The 24726-nt window shown below is 42.7% G+C and overlaps 1 protein-coding gene across 4 annotated transcripts in view; it reads left to right on the top strand.

The window, feature by feature from the left end:
- LOC111852298 (uncharacterized) overlaps window positions 1-24726 on the top strand; it is a 45783-nt gene that overhangs the window by 17107 nt on the left and 3950 nt on the right. The window contains exons 1-6 of one of the 4 annotated variants that reach the window (XM_072700279.1): window positions 4029-4418; window positions 7468-7634; window positions 9460-9591; window positions 12305-12374; window positions 12566-12669; window positions 13220-23417. In XM_072700279.1, coding sequence (XP_072556380.1) covers window positions 7518-7634; window positions 9460-9591; window positions 12305-12374; window positions 12566-12669; window positions 13220-23417 — 10621 coding nt within the window. In that variant the 5' untranslated portion in view covers window positions 4029-4418; window positions 7468-7517. Of the gene's footprint in view, window positions 1-4028; window positions 4419-7467; window positions 7635-9459; window positions 9592-12304; window positions 12375-12565; window positions 12670-13219; window positions 23462-24726 lie in introns of those variants that run through there. The other 3 variants (XM_072700277.1, XM_072700278.1, XM_023828060.2) reach the window with 3 other exon arrangements.

Below are 24726 nucleotides of genomic sequence, written 5' to 3'. Positions count from 1 at the left end.
CGTTTTAATGTGAATCTACGGTGAAACCTTCAAGGCGCTTTTCGTTGACCGCAGTGGAAGTGATGGCTGGTTTGTAGTGCTGGCGCAGTCCTGTGGAAAATCCACTTCTTTGTTTGAGAAAATTATGAGCCTTGAAGAAGGCTTTGCGTATGAGTGGCACACAGTTATCAAGGGAGAGCTAAGTTACTTAAGTATTTGCAGAGACCGTCTGAGAAATGAAGGCTTCAAATGTTTGATATATTGATCATCACTATACTTAAAGTGATTCAGCCTTTTTGCAAACTCTCCTGAAGCCCCTAGTTACCCGCTGGCTCTCAGTCTGAGTGTAACCCAAGCCTTCTCATACACACACCTGCACACATACCTCCTCAACACCTCCTGCACAAAAACCATTAAATATTTTTAAACTTGTTATAGTATTTGTGGCTGAGTGAAACTGAAACTCTGGGAGGGTGTTCCAATGTATTATAACAGTGTTTTTTTGTGAACTGTATCCTCTTTCGGCACGTCAAATAGAGACAAGGCCTCTGCAGAAGTTCTTGCTAATTATACCTCAATCCCATGACCCACGAGTGTCTTGTGAGTCATAAAATTCGTGGTGCGATTGCCTGTGAAACTCTTCCGCCTGTTTCAGTGTCTGAATGCAGTATCTGCAACTTGTGCTTCACCTGAATGTTTGGGTACCTGTAGCAATATCTAAATGCCATTCACTCTAGGACAGGGGCCAGAGCTGAACAGTACAGTCCCCTGGAAAATGAAATAAATTTGCAAAATTCGTTAGAACCAAAAGTCCTGGAGATGAAGCTCCTGAGTTCTGGCATGGGAGAGAGTCGCAGACCGGCAGATGGTCTTATCTGTGAGGCCAGGTTTTGGAGAAGCCGATTTAAGTCCCAGTCCAGGAATTCTGTGTTCAGTTCCTGTAAAATTATCAGCTGCGTGCAGGTTTGCAGCCTTTAGATAATCAGTATTTGTTCCAGATGCTGTTAAAAAAAGAGAGGCACAGTGACATTAAGTGTGCAGAATTGTGTTCCTGCTACAGGACCACAGGGACTCACTGCGGCCACTTCTTGTAAACCAGAGATGAGATTCTGGACTAAAAAGACCCAGATAGCAAAGTTCTACATGTCAGGGAACCATTAGCACTAACGATTTAACAACATATAACGGTACACACACATTAACAGGAAACATATGTGCAAAAATCCAATTAACTTTCACTATCAAAACAGAATCATTAGTAGAGAAAATTATGTGTATCATTTTCTCTTATGCACACTTTGCTTGCAAAATTAATAAGGAACAAACACTGTTGCTGTTTCTCACAACGGATAATATTTTTATGCATACAGACTACTGAAAGCAAATGATACATTTTATATGTACACAGGCAAATAAAACGCTTCCAGAGAACAGCACAGTTTTCTGGGAGAATGTTTATTTGCTATAAGATTGCATCATATTTTCGGATACCGGTTCATCAAAAATACATTAGGTCCTGAGCCGTTATGAGTGATCTGCTGTGAGGGAGGAGATCCGGCTTTAGTCAAAAGATATTTTAATATGAGGATTAATTTGGTTTGACCGGTGCGGTGAGGCGGTGATTAGCACTGTCTTCTTATTCCCCCAGGGCTGGGGAGATCGCACCCCCCCCATGTACTCCCCGTGCTGCTGGGTTTCTTGCAGGTATTTCAGTTTCCACTCACAGTTCGAACATGAGCACTTCGGTGAATTGTTGTCCCTAATGGGCCAGTAACATGAAAGGGGGAAAAGTCAGGATCAACAACATTCATTCCTTTCATGGGGCCCAGAATCTCTAGCGGTGCCCCAGCATGTTAGACTGGTAAACCATCCAGGCCGGCCACTACTGTGTAGCCTGTTGTTCCTGGGATGCATTCCAAGGTGTCTGGGAACTGGTAATAGGAAACATTGGATGGATGGATGGATGGATAGACGGATAGATAGATAGATAGATAGATAGATAGATAGATATTCTTGCATAGTTAAATTCATGTGAGAACTCCCATTTAGCATTCGCATGATCTGCCAGCTTTTAAATTATTCTTCTATAACACAGACGAAGAGAAATGGATTTCCTAGTTTATACCCCTCACTCTTAACAAAAGCTTTATAAGCATGTCATCCCTGGAGATGCAAGGCTTCTGAAAATATCTGTCAACATTAATAACAGTAATAAGCGTCGCTCCCGTGCTTCTGCTTGTTTGTAATGCTTGACAGAGAATAATTAATGCGGCTGGTACATGGTAGGAATGCCTCAAACAGAGCGCGAGGATATCAGAGCCAATCTGAATAAGACTCACAATTCGTACCGTCTTTATTTAGTGTCACATTCCATGCGGCACGAGAGCATGACGACTGAAAATGAATTCCTCACATTCACAGCAGGGTAATAGACATGGTCATTTTATTTTGTTATTTCTCTGAAGATCAAGGGCGTAAATTAAACAAAACCAGCTAATACAACCCCCTGGACTCCCTTAAATGGGTGGAGACCTCAGCTACCCCCCCCTCCAAATTTCAACCCAAAGTTACTCCCTTAAAGAAGATATCTCTGATTACTCAAAGAAAAAAATAACAGATATTACACTAAATGTCGGTTGACCGAGTCCCAGTGTTAACATTGGTGTGACATGCCGCAGTATAATGGACATGTTTCAGATTTGCAAGACTGTGTTTGATGAGTCTGTATCCCCTTGTGCTTTGATGGGTGGGGGTTCTGCGGCATTCGGAGGGGGTTTCTGAGTGACAACGGGCTGCTCCTTCAGTCATCCCCACGGCTGGTGCAATTGCAGCCTCAGCTGGGCCTTCAATGCCCCGGACTGACCATATGGACATTTGGGCACGTGCCCAGGGGATCCACGTTCTCAGAGGGCACCATGAAGAACAATCCCCCATAACCCCCCCGGTCCCATTCATGATTCCCTTATATTAGATGCATTTTTGAATTTCCTGAGCAACCAATCAGCTCTCTTTCTGACAGGACATCATGTGTAGGGTCAATTAGTGTGCTGCTAGTTAGTTTTAATGTTAGTTGGCTAGCTCGAATCAATATGAACGGACGTTAGCAACTTAGCGGTTGTGCAAAAACAAAACGTGAAAAAAGGTCAGGAGCTCGTGATAACCCTAATCTGGCTTTGGACCTATAGAGGGGGCACCATTCAGCCCACGAGGGGAGACCACAAATTCGCGATCCCTAAATCCAAGGGTCAGTTTCATTCCCCGTCTATGACTTTGGCGGCTTGTTGTTCTGGCATTACCTCACGCCTGTGGCATGCGCTCGGTCATATGTAGAGGTCCATGCCCAGTTGATGGAAGGCACTATTTGCATTTCACTCAGAGAGAGGGACCCACGTCTGAATTTGCTTCTTTGTATGGCCTGCATTAATTACCTCTCCGTTGTGTAGTAGAATTAATAGGATATTTAGCATGTAAATTAAAGTTTTTTTATAGCTTTAACATTACAAGAATGTATTAACACAGAAGGCCAGTTTAATTTTTATGCTCTTTTATCCTAGTTGTAAAATTGTATGTGCTGCACAACATCATCAGAATGAGAGCTTTTTTCCTATCAGAGAAAGAGTACATGTTCACGATTACTTGAGACTTTATAAACCATGCTGCATATGAAGCAGATGATTCTGATGCAATAATGGGAGAAGTTCCTCTTATTTTCTTTTAAGAAGAAAAGCAGCACGGAGCCTGTGGTGTGCGAGTGTGGCGTGGGCTGGCGGGGGCTCAGAAGACGCCCACCATCTGCACAACAAATGCCCCTCAGTTGCCTTCAACACCTCGTATAATTAAGCCCAGAGCACAAGCACATGACCTCAAGGAACTTTGTAATGACTTCTTGATATTACATTCATGTTCTGCTCGCTGTGTGAGCCGCGTTACATTCCTTTGACTTGATGCATTCTTTTTTTGAAAATTAAATGTGCGGAAATTAATATATAGTAAAAATTTATGGTCTCGCTCTCTCTCAAATGATGCCTCGGAGTTGAAATGTCATTCGTCAGAGCTGATAGATATTTGATGTGGGAAGAACCGGTCGTGCTCAGAAGTCACACTGGGCAGAAGAACTTCTATTTACAGTTAATTGGTGGATGACAGTTGGAGGAGGAAGTACAGTGGCCGTCTATGAGGAAGCCAGCGGCTTAAAAATTAAGGGCACAACGACTTCACCTGCTAAAAAAAGACCCCTCGGGGTCCAAGACTTTGCGAAGGGGGTCTAAAATAAAACCAGCTGTCACTGAGGTTCTCCAGCACAGAGGAGGTCCCAGGTTACTGGAGCTGGTCTCCGCCACGTGCAGGAAGAGAGACACCCTGCAGGCAGGGGATTTCAAAGCTTTTCCTTTGGGGGATCTTATTCTCGGACAGCACTGGTGAAAGCCAGAGGACAATAGGTAAGACTGCAGCCCGTCACCTCTGATTCCCATCTTGCTACTTGCTGCTCTTGCTCACCTACCTGGACACAGATGATTCAGGAAGCATGGTGATGTTTTGGATCAACAATTGTGGCAAATCATTTGTGCAAATGCATATGAGAGTAAATGGTGCAATATAACAATTTGCTTAAAAAAATTAAAGTATAATTAGGAGATAATCCATTAATTGTTTGTGGTTTATTTATGGCAGCTGGCAGAACATAAACGTTAAGTAACGAGAATGTGGACATTTTCATTCTGACATTATGAGGTTTTTATGAAGGCAATTGATGTTACTGGTTTGGCTACTACTGGAAATCTTTGAATGAATAAATGTGCAAAAAATATTAATATAAGAATACACATCCATCCCTGAGTTTATTCCAGGCAGCATGGAGCACAAGGCAGGAGAAAAGAATTAAGATGATGCGAGTTCTTCATGATTTATCTGACTGTCATTAAAGGGTTCACTACGTACTTCGCGATAAGTGAACCAAAACGAATTTTGACCTCATGCTCTAAATGTGTGATAGCTGTTCTTGTCCAAACAATTGAATGTCATGGATTATCTGTTTTGGACAGATGCTCTAAATTAAGAAATTTGTTTATGCTTTGTTTAAACTTTTGTTTAAACGACTTCCATCGATGCACTAAATCAACCAAGAAATTTTGTTAGAACGGTGCTGACAGAACTGTTGCAGTATGAAGCAGGCTAGCTCTGTATTCCAAAGACCAAAGCAGTTTAATAATTTTCTGTAGCAGCAAACTGGTTTAGCCTGAATCCAAACTTGATGGCTGAGCAGACGTCCCAGTGGCAGAAATGAAAAGAATCGAGTTACTGTACAGAAGCAGGCGTGCAGATGGCAGTATTTTGCATGCCGCGTTTGATGTTTGGTGCCTCTGTTTCTCGGCAGTCCTGCATATGGGAGGGACTTTTAGCCCAGGCTAAAAAAACCCCGAATTTCAGAGAAGTCCTTATCCTGACACTCTTTATGTTCCTTTGTCAGGAACATGAACATGTAAACACTAGTTTTTTAGAAATTTGGTTTATTTACTTTGTAGGCGGGATTATCACCGTGGTTGCTTAACTTTCTGTTTACACAAGCTACTGACCCTTGACTTGATGTATTTCAGTCCTTTGTGTATTTTTTTTCACCTCATCTCCCAGCATGGGGGAGGGGCAGTCTTAGCGATTATACTTCATTTCTCTCTCTCGCATATACTGCATGGTCCAGCAATTGTAGATACACTAAAGTACACGATAACTCATATATATTTTTCTCTCTTCTAAAGAACCCATAACTGTACCTTCAGAGGCGTGAGTCTGGCCAGTATCTGCTGGGCAGAGTGGCTGAAAACCCCAGCTATTTCAGGAGTTTGCTGAGCTGGGCAGTCCCTCGCTCCTGGGGGGGCTGATAGGTTTGCACATGTTCACCATAGCTAAGAATCTAAAATTGGTGAGCAAAATGAACACATTACGTGGCACGAAAGGAAGCAGCTACTGTGGGAAATGTAGCAAAAGTGCATCATGGTGGCGCTTGCAGGAAATGCATCGCTTTACTGCATCCCGTCGACGTGTAAAACTGCAGCGGGGACGTGCTTGGAAAGCTGTGGGGAAAACGAAATTATCGGAAAGGATTTACTCAATGTCTTCATTTTTCCAACTTGCCTGAAATGGGATTTAAGCAATTTCTTTAAAAAATAAATCACCCTTTACTTAAAAAAAAACACTTTATTGGTCCCAGTCTTTGCTGTAGTTTCATGGAAATATATTCCTGGCATGCTACAAGGTATTCAGTGGGGTTATCCAGAATGGGGGGTGTGAAGACATTCAAGGAAATAAGTTTACCTCACTACGTACCCTATATAAATTAGTGCTGTCATATGAGGTCCAATTAATGAATGCACAGCAGAAAACATGGTGACTGTGTCTTTTTTGGTGGCCTTTTGCTGGGAGGTACAAGTTTCTTCCCGCATGTGCAGTCAGTGAAAATGAAAAGCTCTATCCGCATGGTTAACCACTGCCAGAAAGTGCACATATTTACACAGTGAATGGCATAATGTTCACGAATGTAGGGAGGTCTTAAATTCTTTCAAAATGCCGCTAATCACGTAACATCTTTTTAAATTAAGTTTTTGGCACATTTTTAATTTTCAGCTTGAATTATACAGTATGTCGGTATTAATTCATGTCAGAGGTTTATTTATTGGGGAGTCTTTTTGTTTGGGGTTTTCTGTATTGGAGAGGAATGATGTTGCTCTCAGTTGCCAGGAAACCAGGACATCAATATACTAAATCCCTCGTTTCAGAATGGGTTAGGGTGATGTCACTTTGTGAGAGGGTGAGTTAGATGAGAGAAGTTTGTTGCCTAATTGAAAGTGTTTATGATTTTTGATGCTCTCCGTTAAGGTCTGATTAGGCACATAGGGCAATTACAGCTAAAATGTATGTTAGAATTAAAAGACTGAAGCTTTAAATTGAATGCAGAGATTAAAGGTCCTTTTTTCCTGCCCCTTACCCACTAATCATAATCACGGATTCATGGATTATATATATATATATATATATATAATTGTCTGTCATGTTCTGTGATACCCCTTTACCTTCTTGCTTTTACTCCTACCCAAAGTGATAAATCGACAATGTCATCAACAGTCAGGCAAGCGTCTGCACTAAACAAATGTTTTCACAGAACAGTCTACATATATTTCTACATTTCATATATTTCTATTCTACATTTCATATGAAATTACAATGGAGGCCACATCTACCATTAAAAGAGTATCGGTGGATGGTATTTTAAAGGTCAGGTGATTCATTAATTCTCAACACATTGTGGGCACCTGGATGTGCCCTTGTGTATTATTTTTAAACTCACCCCCATCTCTGTACATGCTGTGATGCCGCCAGTGTGTGGGGGTCACATCATGTCCTATTACGAAAGAGTCACCTCGTCGCCTCCTACAGGCAGTAATGTGTAAGTGCCGTGAGCGGTATGTGAATAATTAACGACGGTGTCCCTCGCAGCTGCGGGCGGCGCAAGCGGAAGCAGGCGGCAGAAACGTTCCAGGGAAGACATGAGCCAAAGCGACAGCGGAGAGCCAGCGGAGGCAGAGCCTGTGTCGGTGAAGGAGCGCATGGCTCTGTACCAGGCTGCGGTCTCCAAGCGGGATGCCAGCGGAGCCTCCAGTGTGGTGAGAGACGAGCTCCGGAGGCACGGCGTGGCGTGGGGTGAGGTGGTGTGGGGTGGGGTGGCGTGGCGTGGCGTGGGGTGGGGTGGCGTGGGGTGATGTGGGGTGAGGTGGGGTGGCGTGGGTGAGGTGGCGTGGGGTGAGGTGGGGTGGCGTGGGTGAGGTGGGGTGGCGTGGGGTGATGTGGGGTGACGTAGCGTGGGGTGGCGTGGGGTGAGGTGGGGTGGCGTGGGGAGACGTGGGGTGAGGTGGGGTGAGGTGGGGTGGCGTGGGGTGATGTGGGGTGACGTAGCATGGGGTGGGGTGGCGTGGGGTGAGGTGGGGTGGCGTGGGTGAGGTGGCGTGGGGTGAGGTGGGGTGAGGTGGGGTGGCGTGAGGTGGGGTGGCGTGGGGTGAGGTGGCGTGGGGTGGGGTGGCTTGCATGATGACGGCCTTTGCATTTGTCAGCCACCTGAGTGAAAAAGCACTCGCTCACACAGATGCTCTGATAAATAATAAAGATGTGCATGACGCAGCCCCTGGACAGTCTAAATGTAATGGTGAAAAACAAAGAATATAAAGGTTGCAGACTAAATGTATGAGGAATAAACACACATGTACACACACACACACACACACATATATATATATGTGTATATATATATACACGTAACCACAATGTACTGTAAGAAAGACCAAACTAACCTGATGCAACAAAGTAACATATATCTATAGACATAATATATACAAAATGCATAACACATAAAGAAAACCATATATAATATAAAGCTTGAAATGCGTCATGGAGGGAGTTCAGTATTTCCTAAGTAAAATGAATTACCTGGACTTGATTCTTTTTAATTGCTATGAAACTTTTGAATAATTATAAATAAATCATAAATAGTTGAAATTAAAACTGGTGAGGAGAATGCAGGCTTTTAGAATGGTTTATGTAAATGACTCAGTCAAAAACACTTAAATGTAATGTTTATTACTAGTTTCATGCATGCATACATCCATCCATCCATCCATCCTTTTTCCATACCTGGTTGTCCTGAGCAGGAAGGTGGGTGTGTGTGTGTGTGTCTGTGAGTGTAAGAATGCAATCTATGGATCATAGAAAAGTCTGGAATGGAATGTTTTTGGTCTGCAGACAGACCATTTTGCAAAAATATATTGTTATTTCTATTTTTTGCACATAATGATTTTTGTTTATTGTTTTATTTTTCAAGCAAACACCTGTGGCCAGGAGAACATGTCAAAGCACATAAAATTAAGCCCAATTATATGTCATGTAGAGGGAGATGCTCAAGTCTAGGCCCTTTTTGCTTAATGGGCCGCTGCCGGGTTGTCAGGGAAACAGAGTGCTGTCAAATGGGCCGTTCTCAATTACTCTTCATTTCGCAAGAATGGGGGTGAAGTGTATCCAACAGTCACAGTACGAGGGGTCAGTATAACTCAGTGAAGCCTTCTTGCGCCCCCTACAGGGCAGTCCTGGAAAACTCTCACTCATACCAATACCCAGAAGCGGAATTACACTGAAAGGCTGTAACGCACTTGGATTAGGTAGTAAAGATCGACGTAAATCAAACAATAAGCCAGAGGACTGTTTCTCACCAGTCGCACCAGGGCAAGGTTGAATTATTAAGGTACTGTGAGGTTCAGCAGAAAATGCAGTTTGAAGATGAATGAATCGATAGATGAACAGATGGATGGATGGATGGATGGATGGATGAATGGATGGATGGATGGGCGAGCCATATATAGCAGTGGCACAGTTAAAGTTGCCTGTGAGGTTTGCAGGTCATGTAGAGCGGTGGTGTTCACAGTGTGTCTCCTGGCTCATTAGGTCCTGGGGGAGTCGGAGCCATGCTCCTTACCTGGGGGGCTCGCCAGCGTCAAGAAGCAATTTGAGAGCCAGGAAATCGCCTCGTCTCAGAGCGGCACCACCCAGGTGCAGCTCCAGCAGCGGCCTGCGCAGGTAATTAATGGGCAGAAGGGCATCCTGGGCGACGCCGGGGCGAGAGGGGGCAGCGGGGGAGATAAGGAGGCGCCAGCGGTGTGGTGGTTTTAGTCCCATCCTGGCAGCCGCACAGTCAGGCTCCCGCAGGGATTTCATGCCCCTCGCTCTCCCTAACATATCGAATTTAAGCAGAAGAGTGCAAGATCTGCAATGACCCGAGTGAGGAGGAAGCAGCATCGAGACCAGTGCCAGTCGACACCCATGTGGTGCTCTAGACAAACTTCACCCCCCCGATGAAAACTTCAGTGCCATCCATACATGGTGTTGGACGCGTACATGTGAACCTAGCTGCAGTGAGAACAGTGAGATGGGTGGTACAACACAAAACCTTTATGTGGGGATGGTGGCACCGGTGGGTGGCTAAGTCAGAGCCCCTTCAGAAGATGCCACCCCGGGCTATTGCCCATGTCATGCACCCTCACCTGGATCTGCCCCAGATTCGGAATGAAACACTGACACCTCTGCTGTGCCAAAATGTCCCATTTTCACGGGGGGGGGACCGCTTAACCTCTTCATACTAGTTTTCTTTCCGTTTATGCTGTACGATCCACAACAATAAAAGATCCGTGGGTCATGCTGGCTGGAGACACCGCATTCGTATGCCTGCCTCCCGTTCTAATAATAAGATCCGTTAGAGAAATAAGCTATTAAATGCCATCAATGTGACTATCTGCTGGTTCCCCTGCTGTGCAGTAAGACGGGTTCTAGGTAAACTGTCTCAAAGCTATGGCACAAGTGCTGCGTTACTGTCATTCCGGCGAGATTATTTGTGATTTTATCATCCCTCCTGATGCCATTTTTTTCTTATTAATCTGCTCCTGCGTGAACATTAATTGGTCCCTCTGGAACTGCGAGTAGCAGTGACTGTGAGGAGTGAGGTGGTTCCCCGCCGTGAGCATATGTGCGTGTCCTTGCGTGTCCATGAGTATCCGTGTGTGCCACCAATGCTTACTGCCCCCCCCACTGTCACACCGCCACCACGGTGACATTCTGGAAAAGTTCCAGAGCAGCTGGCCCTTCCTCTCCACAGGTCTCATTTGCACAATAGCGGAAGGTAAAGCTGTATGTGGGAGATTAGGCGGGACAGGCAGGGGGGCAGGGCGCACCCTGCAGGCAGAACAGCTGCATCACGGCTAATCACGGCTGACGGGTCAGGCCATTTGCACGGGTCCCAGTCTGCAGCTGGCTGCCTGCATGCCCACCATTTGCACACAGAATAAACCCTTAACCTGTGTTAGCCCTTCTGCCTGCAGGTCCATAGTCTTATCTGAATCTCTGGATTAGGCGATGCAGTGAAAGTTGCAAATTTGGCCTGAATTTTAGATATAAATAAATATATAAGAAACATAAATTTTCATCAGATATTATCTATCTATCTATCTGTCTATCTTAGTATTGAATTATCATGAGGACATTTTAACCCACGGAAATTAACCACTTTTCATGGTAACTGAAGACTATTCCTGGTAATAGATCTTGCCACCTGTACAGAGGAGACATCCTCTAAATCGCCACCCTTGGGAGGACATCTTTTTGTCCAAAATAAGCTTCTAATGTATCTCTTAGGAGGAATTCAGAAATGAATTTTGGCCCAAGTCATAAACCGGTATGAGTCCTGAAATCTGAAATACTTCAGAATGCTTTATAATTTCCTGTTTGGCATCACATTTAATTTGCTGAAAAATCCATAGCTGTAACTGTACAAATACAATAAATTACACTTGTTCATAACTAATCTTCTGGAGCTTTTCATTTTTGTCAACCATAAATAAGAATGAAGGCCTGAATAAAATGCTGCCTGATTTTTTCTGCTCATGTTACTGTTGCTGCAGGCATCGGGGCAAATTGAATCACCTTGCAAAGCAGATTATGAGTGAATTACACAAAACACCATTTTATTTGAGAAGACAGGACAGTGTAGAGTCAAAAGGGGTGATATGCTGCTGGGTAGTTTGCTGTTACAATTTTGGTAATGAGAGGCAAAGAAGTTCTATTGAAACCCAAATTGGTGTAAAATTATAATGACTTAAACCTCGGGTTCAATCCTGGAAACTAACTGCCATAATTCACCCTTTTTGCCAGTAACAGAACAGTACAATGGAATAATACTTTCTATGTAAAAAGTATAGGTAGTCATGTCAGAAGAGCTGAAAGCATGTTTTAGTGTAAAGTTCAGCAAATACTTGCCATTGTGTTTCGTTACATATGTATGTAATCAGTGGTTGAAGTTGGCCGATACTCACTGGTATGCAGTACCAGCACTTCATTGTTTTTCTCTTCAGAGTACCGACACTTCTCAGTATTTGCTGGTACTGAATAACAAGGGGAGTACCAGCACCTGGTACTCAATTACAACAGAAGTACCAACACTTGGCACTGTGTAACAAGGGGAGTACCGGCACCTGGTACTGAGTAACAAGGGAAGTACCGGCACCTGGTACTGAATAACAAGGGGAGTACCGGCACCTGGTATTGAGTGACAAGGGGAGTACTGGTACCTGATACTGAGTAACAAGGGGAGTACTGGCCCCTGGTACTGAATAACAATGAGAGTACCGGCACTTGGTACTGAGTAATAAGGGGAGTACCGGCACCTGTTTTGCCCCACTTCAAGCACTGAATGTAATCATATTATGCTTAGGCAGTGATTTTTTCATTTCTTTTTTTCCAGGTCTCACATAATCAAAATTTTCACCAGAGCAATATGGCTGCCCATTATGAAAACCATGATGATGAAGCAGGTACAGTACAGTACTGTCAAATGTCATACATCTTCCCTACAAACATACACAAACTATTTAATCTATTTCATTAAAACATCGACTGTTAGCATACAATTACAAAGATGGGCCACCAAGATAAGCTTTTGGTTTTAAGTGTGCTTCAGAGTAGATAGCACAAGTGCTGATAAGCATTCTGGCCTTTTTTTCAGTGAGGGCATCAGAAGGAGAGGATCTACCAAAGCTTTCTACCAGGGCTTTGAAGCAGCAGTATGAAAAAACCATTGAACAGGCAGCACCAAGCAAACCAATTAAGGTAAAAGATCTACATGCCAGGTGTTAACCTCAGGTCGTATGGTATCAGTCAGCATCTTGTAAAATGATAGCTTTTACATGTTGTTTTTTTGTATAGATATTCACAAAGCTTATTGCAAAATTACAAGAAAGAAAACATGATATATAAGCAAGTCCTAAATAAAATTTATTAGCAAATAGCTGGGCACATTCCAAACTCAAGTTGTGTTTTTTGGCTTATATTGTGGGAAAATTAATAAAAAATTTCTGTCCTCTGGCTGAATAGACAATGATGGATCAATGATGGACCAATTTGCTGGTCAATTATATTGGATGTTACATATTAATTTAGAGAATCACGATACTTTATAAAAACATATCTTTCTGCATTCATTTTCCTCTCTTTCCCTCTTTTGTTAGTACCAGACTTTCTGAGTCAGATCAGCCCTATTCAGTATTTATAGCTACTGAAAAATCACACACATAAATGTAAATACATATGGTTTGTATTATAAAAGATTTGTTTAATATTAATGAATGCTGATTGGTACAATAATTTTTTTCTCCAAAAGACTGATGTTGATTTCAGCCAGTTTCAGTGGGGCCAAGATGTAAATCTGTCATCTGAAACTTCAACAGAGCGAATGTATGAAACATCATCCATAATTAGGGAAGTGGAGGGTAGAACCTCAGCCTATGGGAGCTTGGAGAACTTCCCTCCTCCACCATCAGATCTACTGCAGGTTCCCGAACGTCCCTACTCACCTGAGCCAGTAGAACTGAACTTTAAACCCATAGTCACTAAGGAACAATATTCTAAGCAGAGAAATCTGTATGAGTTTAAGCGCTTGTACAAGCACATTAATCCAGAGGTACGTAAGAGTCTTGAGAGGGACTTTTTCAATGAGTTGGAGAGTCATGATGGAATCACAGATGATTACCAGCAGGCCAGATTTATGTTTGAGAATTCTGGAAGCAGTCCAAGCAAGTGTTTAAGCCCAGAAAGAGAGTACATGGAGTGGGATGAGATCCTCAAAGGAGAAGTACAGTCCATGCGCTGGATATTTGAAAACAAACCCCTGGACTCAATAAGAGAATATTCACCTGATGGTGACAACATAAAGAACATTGCTCAGAAGGAGATCATTGCAGGGAATGATGTCAAATACACAGCATGGATGTTTGAGACCCGACCAATGGATGCACTGGGCACAAGCTCCCCAGATTCAGCTGGATACAGGGGCAAAATAACTGACTGGGCAAGAGGAGATGTCCGCACTGCTACCTGGCTCTTTGAAACACAGCCATTAGACACGCTTAATACAATCTATCAGGAGGAGGAGCCAATCACAACTATCGGCACAAATGACGTGATTGGTGGGGACGTGCAATATGGCAGGTATTTGTTTGAAAATGAACACCTTGACTCTCTAGGTCATACAGAGACCATTGATGAGAACCATTTCCTGCAACTAAAATCAGAACTTGAGGAGATTAAGGGAGGAGTCAAGAAAACAACCAGCATGTTTGAAACCCAGCCTATGTGTGTCATCAGGGGGGAAGCTGGTGAGATCCTCGAAATCACAACCGTTCGCAGGGAGGAAACTGAGAGAGGGGATGTCAAGACATCCCGTTGGCTCTTTGAAACCCAGCCTCTAGACATGATCAACCAGGACCCTGCACAGGTGAAACTTGTTTGCGGGGTGTCCATGGAGGATAACTATCAGGGTGGGGTGAACAAGGGCAGATGGCTTTTTGAGATGAAAACTTTAGACTCCATTCAAGTTGAGGATGGGGAGAACTCTAGGCTCCAAAAGGAGGAAATAATTGGGTCTGATGTCCGCAAGCATTGCAGGATGTTTGAGATGCAGCCTATGGATGCTTTGAAAGATCATTCCAATGACAAACCCCGGTATACAGAAGATATTATAGGAGGTGATGTCCAATCAACCAGACAGTTTTTTGAAGGTGCTCCAGTGGAGCATTTCAAGGACATGTCTGAGGTAGGCAAACTTCAAAAAGTAGTAGCATCACAAGAGGGGAGAGGCGATGTTAGACATCAGAAATGGGTCTTTGAGAGCCAACCACTTGAGAACATCAGAGAGGAGAAAAGGGAGATAATGCGCACTGTGAAGCTTGAAGAAAATGACAAGGGGGATGTCACAAACTGCAAGGAAATATTTGAAACTACTACATTAGGCAGACATGACCAAATTCAAAAAATGGAAGTAGAGGGTATAACCAGTGGCTCTGTGAAGACAAACAAAGTCTATTTTGAATCTACACCCATTTATGCCATGCAGGATAGTTCGGGCAGTTACCATGAGGTGAAAACGGTACGACGGGAGGAAATAGTGCAAGGGAATGTCCAAAGTTTCAAGTGGATGTTTGAAACATGTCCTATTGATCAGTTTGATGAGAGTATGAACAAGTTCCAGCTTATAAAAGGAATATCCAAAGAGGAGATTGAATCAGGCAATGTTAAAACAACAAAGTGGCTTTTTGAGACACAGCCACTGGACTCTATCAAATATTTCAGCATCGCCAAGGATGAGGAGGTTGAGGACAATAACTCTGAAAATGACATAGTGAAAGGGGATGTGAAAAAATGCAGATGGCTGTTTGAAACTCAACCCATGGATCTTCTTTATGAGAAAATGGAGAGGGAAGGTGAAAGAGAAACGGAAAACATCCAAATAGGGGATGTGAAAACATGTACTTGGCTTTTTGAAACACAAGCCCTTGACACAATCGGAGACAGTTCCCAATCGGACATAAAAACATACACCGTCAAACTGGATGATGTCAAAGGGAATGATGTCCAAATGACACGTTTTCTTTTTGAGACCGAGAACCTGGAAAATATCACAGGAGAAGAGGTTGCTGCTTTTAAGAAGGTCACAGATATTGATATTCAGTCTGGAGATGTATCTAAGATGAAGTATATATTTGAAAACCAGTCCTCTGATATAATGACCTCAAGCTCAGAGGAGACTATGCAAAAGCTAAAATATATTACGCCAGAAGATATTCAGAAAGGAAATGTGATTAACTGCACATGGCTGTTTGAAAATCAGTCTATAGACACCATTCATGGAAATTGTGAAGAAGCTAAGGAGACTCACACTGTAAATGATGTACAAGGGGGCGATGTCAATAGAGGTCGTTTTATTTTTGAGACGTTCTCTTTGGATAAAATCCAGGAGGGTTCCTCCAAATCAGAAACCACAGATATTCAATCTATCCACAAAGAGATTGAGAAAGGTTATGTGAAAAATCATACCATAATGTTCGAAACTCAGCCGTTATATGCCATCAGAGATCAAGAGGGCAATTACCATGAGGTCACTACTGTCACCAAGGAGGATGTGACAAAAGGAGATGTATTGGGAACAAGATGGCTGTTTGAAACCAAACCTCTTGATTCCATAAAGGACACAAACGAGGTTTACCTTATCAAAGCTGTCACAAAGGAGGATATTCAGAAAGGAGATGTCACCTCAGCCAGGTGGAGGTTCGAGACACAGCCTCTTGATGAGATTTCTGAAGATGCAAAAGTTTTTGTTAGGACTGTGGATGATATTCAAGGGGGAGATGTTAGGAGTAACAAGCAGCGCTTCGAGAACAACGACATGTCTCAGAATTTTGAGAGGACGGTCAGCACGAGTGAAATACAGAAGGGGGATGTCAGAAGTGCAGCGTGGATGTTTGAGACAAATACAATCGAGGAGATCCATGATAAAGAATGCAGTGAGATGGAAAGAGTAGGAAAAGATGAAATGTTAAAGGGGGATGTCATGCAGTCGGTATGGCTTTTTGAAAAACAGCCTCTTGACACGATTAAAGACGTCGACACAACCAACGCTGGCACGAACCAGGAGGGGATTCCACAAGGGGATGTGAAAACGACAACGTGGCTATTTGAAACAACACCTTTCCACAAGTTTAATGAAAGCAGGGTGGAGAAGGTTGAAATAGTGGGCAAAAGCGTCAGAGAGACCCTCGAAAAGCTGAACTGTCAAAAAACAGCCAGCTCGCACGGAATAATTATAGAGGCAGATGAAGTGGGTGACGTCAGAATGGCAAAGTTTAAGCTCATGAATCAGGAAGTTCCAGAAATCCAAAAAGAAAAAGTCATCAGTGTGGACCTGAAAAATATAGTAATGAATTTGCTGAAGCACGAGGAAGTAGCTAAAAGCGCAGTTACAATAAATGAGGAAGAAAGGGGTAATATCAATACAACGGTGAAACAGCTGTTCAACCAGGAGACAAGGCTCAATGTAAGTAAAGAGGAAATCATCAGAGGAGATATCCAGGAGGCCATTAACAGCCTACTGAAGAAGGAAGGTTCTGAAAGACAGGGTATACTTATTCAGGAGGATGAGAAGGGAGATATAAAGATGACTATGTATTCTCTTCTCAATAATAATAGAAGTACTGCTATCGATAAAGAGCACATCATTGAAGGTAACGTAAGAGGGACTCTGCACAGACTCCTTTCTAACCCTGATAATCCAGAGCAACTTATGCGAATAAAAGTAGGTGAAGCGGAAAGGGGAAATGTTAGTTTTTACTCTACCTGTATAGAGTCTGGTGCATTAGACTACCTCAAACAGCTCCAGGCTGAACCAGATGAGGTTGACAATGATAAGGCAGAGAAAGAGCAAATTGTAGGTGGTGACATAGAAGAGATAAAGCTTGTCCTGAGAAGGAATCAGCTCCAAATTGAACGCACCATAGCTGAGGATGACATCGTCCCGGGTGACGTGCACAACACTGCTCAGGTTTTTATGACCCAGCCGGACACTTCAAGCGGCAATGTGCAGAAGAAGGAGATTGAGAGGGGGGATGTGAGATCAGCCTTGAACTCTCTAAAACAGGCCATGAAGCAGACAGTTGTGATTGAGAAAGAGGAATTGGTGAAAGGTGACATCACCACCACACTGAGGTCACTCAAGGAGTTCCAGAATCAACAGAATGTAGTTGAAAGACCAGAGATTGTCCCAGGTGACATCAAGGGAGCACTTAGATCTCTTGAAGAGTCAATGACCACAAATGTTGATAGTGTTGTTGAAGACTTAGTACCTGGTAATATCAAAGGTGCCATTAAGTCATTGGAGATGGCTAAGCATGCTGTGAAAGAGGTTGAGAAAGAAGAAATTCTTAAAGGGGATATCCAGTCTGCAAAGCAAAGCTTACAAGAGGCTTCTTATGAGAGGAAGGTCTGCCAGTGGCAAGCGAGTGAACAGGGTAATGTTAAAGACACTATACAGCTCTTACTGGAAACGGCAACTAAACAGCATAAACCCATCAAAGACAGATACGTGAAAGTGTCTGTAAAGTCTCTGTATGACATACAGGAGCAAATGGAAATGGAACGAGAGGATATGATCAAAGGAGATGCCCAAAGTGCAGTGAAAAGCCTACTGAAGCCAGAGCAGCATACCATTGTAAAACCAGTACACGCTGTTAAGAATTTATCCCTGAGTGTGGAATCCCATAAAAACACGAAAAAGCCAGTGAAGAGCAGTTTTTCGACTCAGACGGACCATTCCCATACATCAAAAAGCACAATGGCGTTAGGAATCAACAGAGGTGTGTCGCAGATGAAGATGACTGCAAAACAGACACAGGAGATTGGGACTGTCAAACAAACATCGGAACAAAAAACAGTCACCCAGAACCTTGAGGTTAAATCTCTTAGGACTGGTCTTCATAAGAATAGCAGAAAAATAGAAAATAAGGCCAAACCAAAATTATGCCTCCAACTACCAGCCCCGGCTCCATTACCTGACCCAGAGTTTCCTCTTCCACCTCCACCTCCAGAATGTGACAGTCAGGTATCTGCTACTCCTTGTCTACCTCTCATGAGGCAAGACAGTGATCTTCCTCCACCCCCACCACCACCTCCACCTATGGAACCATTGAAGTCTGAAGCTGACCAATTCCCACCTCCTCCATCTCCTCCTCCAGCAGCAATGGCAGGATATGACTATTTACCACCCCCACCTTCACAGGGAGAACTTGCATTTATGCCTGCTTGTGATTTCCCTGCAAAGATCAGAAAAATGACTGAGGAACCAATGAAAGCATTCTCTACGTTCAAAAGCGCAAAGCCTGACCTGCCAAAGTCTGCTGGAATCTCGTTGCAAAAGTCTATGCAGGAATTACCTTGTCTACCACAGAAGACATTCATTCCACCAGTAAAACTACCCACACCTGGTCCCGAGCCCCAATCCACAAAACAAAAACCTTATACGAGAAAATTTAAAACTCCACTGATGATTGCTGAGGAAAAGTACAGAAAACAGAGAGAAGAAAATGAGAAGAAGACAGAAGTCTCGCCCTTCATTTTGTCTTCTGCTATTAATGAGAATTCCAGTGGTGCATTTCAAGGGGTCATCGCTGATGACAAAAATTCAAAGCAATTGGAGGAGATAATTAAATCAGAGGGCTTTCTGTGGAATGGGGAAGAGACTGTGACTAAAGGCACTTTGGACACTGCATCACCTGATCCATCTGTTCAATCAACACAGCCAAAGATCCCTTTAGCAAAGCATCCAAATTCTGCAGTTAAACAGAATCCTTTTGAATCTTTGAAATGTGACAGTTACTCTAAAAACAAATGTGTCTCTGCTTCTGTTCGGTATCAAACTATATCCAAGTGTCCTACAAGGCATGATACTTCTTCCCTAAAAGAACAGATTGCATCAGTTTCTTCTGTTAAATCCCACTCTACCCCTGAAGCACTGCAGTCTTCAAACAAGATGATGATGTCCACTGCCGTTGAGACACTTGCTAGTGTGTTGAATACCAGCTCAGAAAGTGTTATTGTTAAAGAAAATGTTGTCCACAGCTTGAAAAACATTACAAATGAAGGCAGTATTTCTATTAAGGCTGAAAATGATTGGCCTGCCTCACATGAGCTGGGGCAGGTACTGCAGCAGCCTCAGAGAAATATGATTCCAAAAGTAACTCATGATTTAAAGCCTAAAATTTCCTTGGTATCCAATATTGAAGAAATAGAGACTCAACAGCAAAATAAAGCTAACAAAAGAGATCACCAAACTGCAGTAAAGAGGAAAAGTCAAGTGAAACAAGAAGAAACAATTCAAAGTAAGAAAGGTGATAGTTTACTAGCCCGTGATGTGCGTGAAACCAGTGTAGTGAAAACAAGCAGTAAGCAGACAAACATAGAAAGCGAACAGGTTGTCAGTGGAGATCAACAAACTGCATTAAAGGGGGAAAGTCAAGTAAAACATGGAGAAACAAATCAGATTAAGAAAGCATGTGATGTGCGTGAAACCAGTGTAGTGAAAAAAAGCAGTGAACAAACAAACACAGAAAGTGAACAGTTTGTTAAAGGTTATTACCAAACTGCAGTGAAGGGGCAAAGTCAGGCGAAACAAGAAGAAACAAATCAGAGTACGAAAGATGATAGTTTACTAGCACGTGATGTGTGTGAAACTAGCGTAGTGAAAACAAGCAGTGAACAGACAAACACAGAAATTGAACAGAACATGGCCAAACAGAGAGAGGCCGAAAGGATTTCTACTGGGAATGATAGCAGAGCAGAAATACAGAAGAAGAAAAAACATAAATCAAAGAAGGAAAAAAACACTGTGAGGGAGGAGAAGATGACAGATTGTTTGAAATCGTTTCGTGAAATGAGCACAGTCAAAACAAGCAGTGAGCAGACAAACGCAGAATGTGAACAGGTTGTCAGTGGAGATCACCAAACTGCAGTAAAGGGGAAAAGTCAAGCAAAACAAGAAGAAACAAATCAGAGTAAGAAAGGTGATAGTTTACTAGCACGTGATGTGCGTGAAACTAGCATAGTGAAAACAAGCAGTGAGCAGACAAACACAGAATGTAAACAGGTTGTCAGTGGAGATCACCAAACTGCAGTAAAGGGGAAAAGTCAAGCAAAACAAGAAGAAACAAATCAGAGTAAGAAAGGTGATAGTTTACTAGCACGTGATGTGCGTGAAACTAGCATAGTGAAAACAAGCAGTGAGCAGACAAACACAGAATGTGAACAGATTATCAAAGGAGATCAACAAACTGCGGTAAGGTGGGAAAGTCAAGCAAAACTAGAAGAAACAAATCAGAGTACGAAAGATGATAGTTTACTAGCATGTGATGTGCGTGAAACTGGCGTAGTGAAAACAAGCAGTGAACAGACAAACAGAGAATGTGAACAGGTTGTCAAAGGAGATCAACAAACTGCAGTAAGGTGGGAAAGTCAAGCAAAACTAGAAGAAACAAATCAGAGTACGAAAGATGATAGTTTACTAGCACGTGATGTGCGTGAAACTGGCATAGTGAAAACAAGCAGTGAACAGACAAACAGAGAATGTGAACAGGTTGATCAACAAACTGCAGTAAGGTGGGAAAGTCAAGCAAAACTAGAAGAAACAAATCAGAGTACGAAAGATGACAGTTTACTAGCACGTGATGTGCGTGAAACTGGCATAGTGAAAACAAGCAGTGAACAGACAAACACAGAATGTGAACAGGTTGTCAAAGGAAATCAACAAACTGCAGTAAGATGGGAAAGTCAAGCAAAACTAGAAGAAACAAATCAGAGTACGAAAGATGATAGTTTACTAGCACGTGATGTGCGTGAAACTGGCGTAGTGAAAACAAGCAGTGAACAGACAAACACAGAAAGTGATCAGAACATGGCCAAACAGAGAGAGGCCGAAAGGATTTCTACTGGGAATGACAGCAGAGCAGAAATACAGAAGAAGAAAAAACATAAATCAAAGAAGGAAAAAACCACTATGAGGGAGGAGAAGATGACGGATTGTTTGAAAACAGTTCCAGACCAGGAAGAAATCATAGTGGTGCAGACACACAAAAGTGTCCAACAGATGCACACTGAAGTTCAACAAGAAGTATTCATCACTGAAAATAAAATTCAGCCTGGTTTCCAACAGCAGGGAACAGTTCAGCTACAGAAGAAGGTCAAGTCTCAAAAAGAAAATGAAAAGGCAAGTAAACAAGTGAAGGAACAAACAGGGCAAGGATGTTGCAGTATTCAAGTGAAAACAGCCAGCATGTCATTACAAGAGGAGTCTATAATTTCAGCAGCTAGCAGGGGAGGCCTAGAAAGCCATGGAGAAATTCAGAAGATATTGCTTGATATTGAAGATCTTCAGGAAGCATCAGCTAAAATTGATCCCGAAATGGTCCAGGAGTTGCTTGCTAAATTCCCTGAATGTATGCTTGGCTCTGAGAAAAAGAGACAGTTTAACGAAATTGCAGCTGAGAATAATGTGCAAAAAGTAACAGAGATCATCACCTATGTGAGAAATCTAGTTGAAGCGAAGCTTACACATTCAGAGCAAACTGTTGCCAAGATTGAGCAACATACCAGTAAATCCATAACTGACAAGGGAATTTCTTCTGAAGCTACATCAAATGGATCTAAAATAAACACCAGGTCCTCAAAAACTGAAGTTCAGAAGAAAGTTACAAAAGAGAAAAAGACATCACATGACAACAGAAATATCGAAGAGAGTCAAGTAAAGCCTAAGTACAGGGGAAGTCCTTCACCCTTGCATTCACCATCACCTGCTAACATTAGCACTGAATCCACTCAGATAATGGGCTCCACCCAGACACTGCCCTCGCCAGTAATCAACAAGTCACCTATTCCCCCAAGCCCTCCAGTAGACAAATGTGAATCACCCATAACTCAAAAGAACAGGGCCACATCAACTCCAACCTTCAATAAGTCTGAAAACCAATCCCAAATGAAGGACCCCACTGTCAATCTGACCAACGAAGCACCTCCATTTGAGGAGCAGAAGCCTGCACAAATACTTGAAAATAACTCTGAAATGGTGGAGTGTCCATCATCTCTCCATCATTATACTGAAGTGGAAGCCATTGCTGCAGAGGTCTCAGAAATGTCAGAATCTTTGCTGGAGACTGTGTCAGTGAAAGAAAATCAAGGGCTCTTTGAAGAAAGTCCAAGGGCAGAGGTGAGACGAAACTATGCACATGAGGATTCCATCCATATCTCTTACCTGGAGGACCTCAAGCTAGATGTCATGGACAAAGAGAAGGAGGAGGTCCCCTGGGTTGACCTGTCAGAGCTTGTCCACAGATTTGAATCTGCAGGAGAAAATGTTCACATTAGAAAAGAAGCTATTGTTATGGTGGAAGGACTGGAAAGTAATACTGAAGACATAATTGCTGAAGAGGACGAGAGGATCCTTGACGTGGAAGAAATGCCAGTTGTTAATATCACAGCTATTAAAGGTCTTTTTGAAATAACCGAGGAAACTTCATGTACAGATTACGAAAAAACAAGTGTGGATAAAGTGGACAGAGACCTGAATGATGTCATGAAAGACAGTCCCATGGAGACACTTGCCTGCAAACTGCAAAGTTATTCCAAACCTTCATCTCTTATGGAGGACCGTGTGCTGGAAGATCAAACTCAACCAGCTGATTTTACAGAGAGTAAGAGTGTCAGGGAGCAATTCTCACGCATTGATAATCTTGGCAACGACGTAAGCAGATTCAAGAGTGAAACCGTCTCCCAACATTCAGAGAGCTTGGCAGCCTGCTACTCCCCTCTCTCATACGCAAATGTTGTGAAACGTAAGACAGCCGTGTTAGAACCCTCGGCAGATGCCTCCCATGAGAACATCGGCTCTGTGTCGACAGAGAGTGAGGGCATCTTCGAAGGACTTGGTGTCATACAGGAGATCACCTCACAGATTGTGTCACATCAGGAGGGAACAATTGTGACTGGTAATCTGTGCTGTGCAGCATGAAGGACATTGAAAACCAACATGGTGTGTGTGTGGTTTTTTTGCATTTTGTATACGTCAGTTCAGTCCTAACTAACATTTCCTATATGTCTGTCTTAAATTCCCATCCATTCACTTTCTGTAAGAACTTAGGCAGTGCAGGGTTATGATAAGCCAGGGTTATGATAAGGCCAAGGCACAAAGATATGAATCGGCATGGTTGGGATTCTCACTCATTGTAGGGTACACACACACACACGCCCGCACATGTAGCGTAAACATATCCTTATGGGGACCGCTCATTCATTTCAATGGGAAAAATGCTAACGCTAACTATGACAACCTTAACCCCTACCCTGCCCTAACCATAACCATAAGTAACCTAACAAAATACAAGAGTTTTTGCATTTTTAGTTTTTTCATAGCAGTCACCGATTTTTATAAAATAGAGTTTTCCCTTATGGGGACCAGGAAACCGGTCCCCATAACGGGAAAAAAAACGGATATTTATCACGTTATGGGGACATTATGTCCCCATAAGGATAGGTAAACCCGCTCGCACACACACACACATACACACAGCTTTGTAATTATACATTTGTGGGGACTCTTCATTCAATTCTATGGGGAAAACTCTAATCACAACATGATGACCTGAACTCCTACCCAGCCCTAACCTTAACCATAAGTAACCAAATATAAGACTTTTGGCATTTTTACTTTTTTGATTGCATTCACAGATCTTTGAGCGGACCTGAAAAATACTCCCCACAACATCAAAAAAGCAGGTTTTTATTACATTGTGGGGGAAATTCGGTCCCCACAATGTAATATAAACCTAATCCACACACACACACAGAGTCCACACATTCATATCTTTATGGGCACTCTCCATTCATTTATATGAACATAACTCTAATCCTAACTATGACAACCCATACCCAGCCCTAACCTTAAGCATATGTAACCAAACAAAAAACAAAATACATAACTTTTTTTGATTGTATTCGTGGGTTTTTTTCAAATGGAGGTTATCCCTATGGGGACCAAACAAATGTTCCCCACAAGGTAAAAAGTTACAGATTTTTATCACACTGTGGAGAAATCTGGTCACCACAATGTAATACTTACAAGAACACCTGATTTTGTGTTTTGGGGAAAATATCCCATGCAAACATATAAACTCCACACTTGCACACCAATGAGGGCAGGAGGCAACCCAAAGGTCTGAGTTTCCCCCCTACAGCTGTTACACTGCTCATTGTCTGAATTGTCCCCTATATACATTTTCTTTTCTTACTTCCTTCTTT

Source organism: Paramormyrops kingsleyae, chromosome 16 (genome assembly GCF_048594095.1).
Source record: "Paramormyrops kingsleyae isolate MSU_618 chromosome 16, PKINGS_0.4, whole genome shotgun sequence".
NCBI classification, from domain to species: Eukaryota; Metazoa; Chordata; class Actinopteri; order Osteoglossiformes; family Mormyridae; genus Paramormyrops; species Paramormyrops kingsleyae.
The sequence above is the reverse complement of the archived record's forward strand: the minus strand, read 5'-3'. Positions and strand labels throughout refer to the sequence as shown.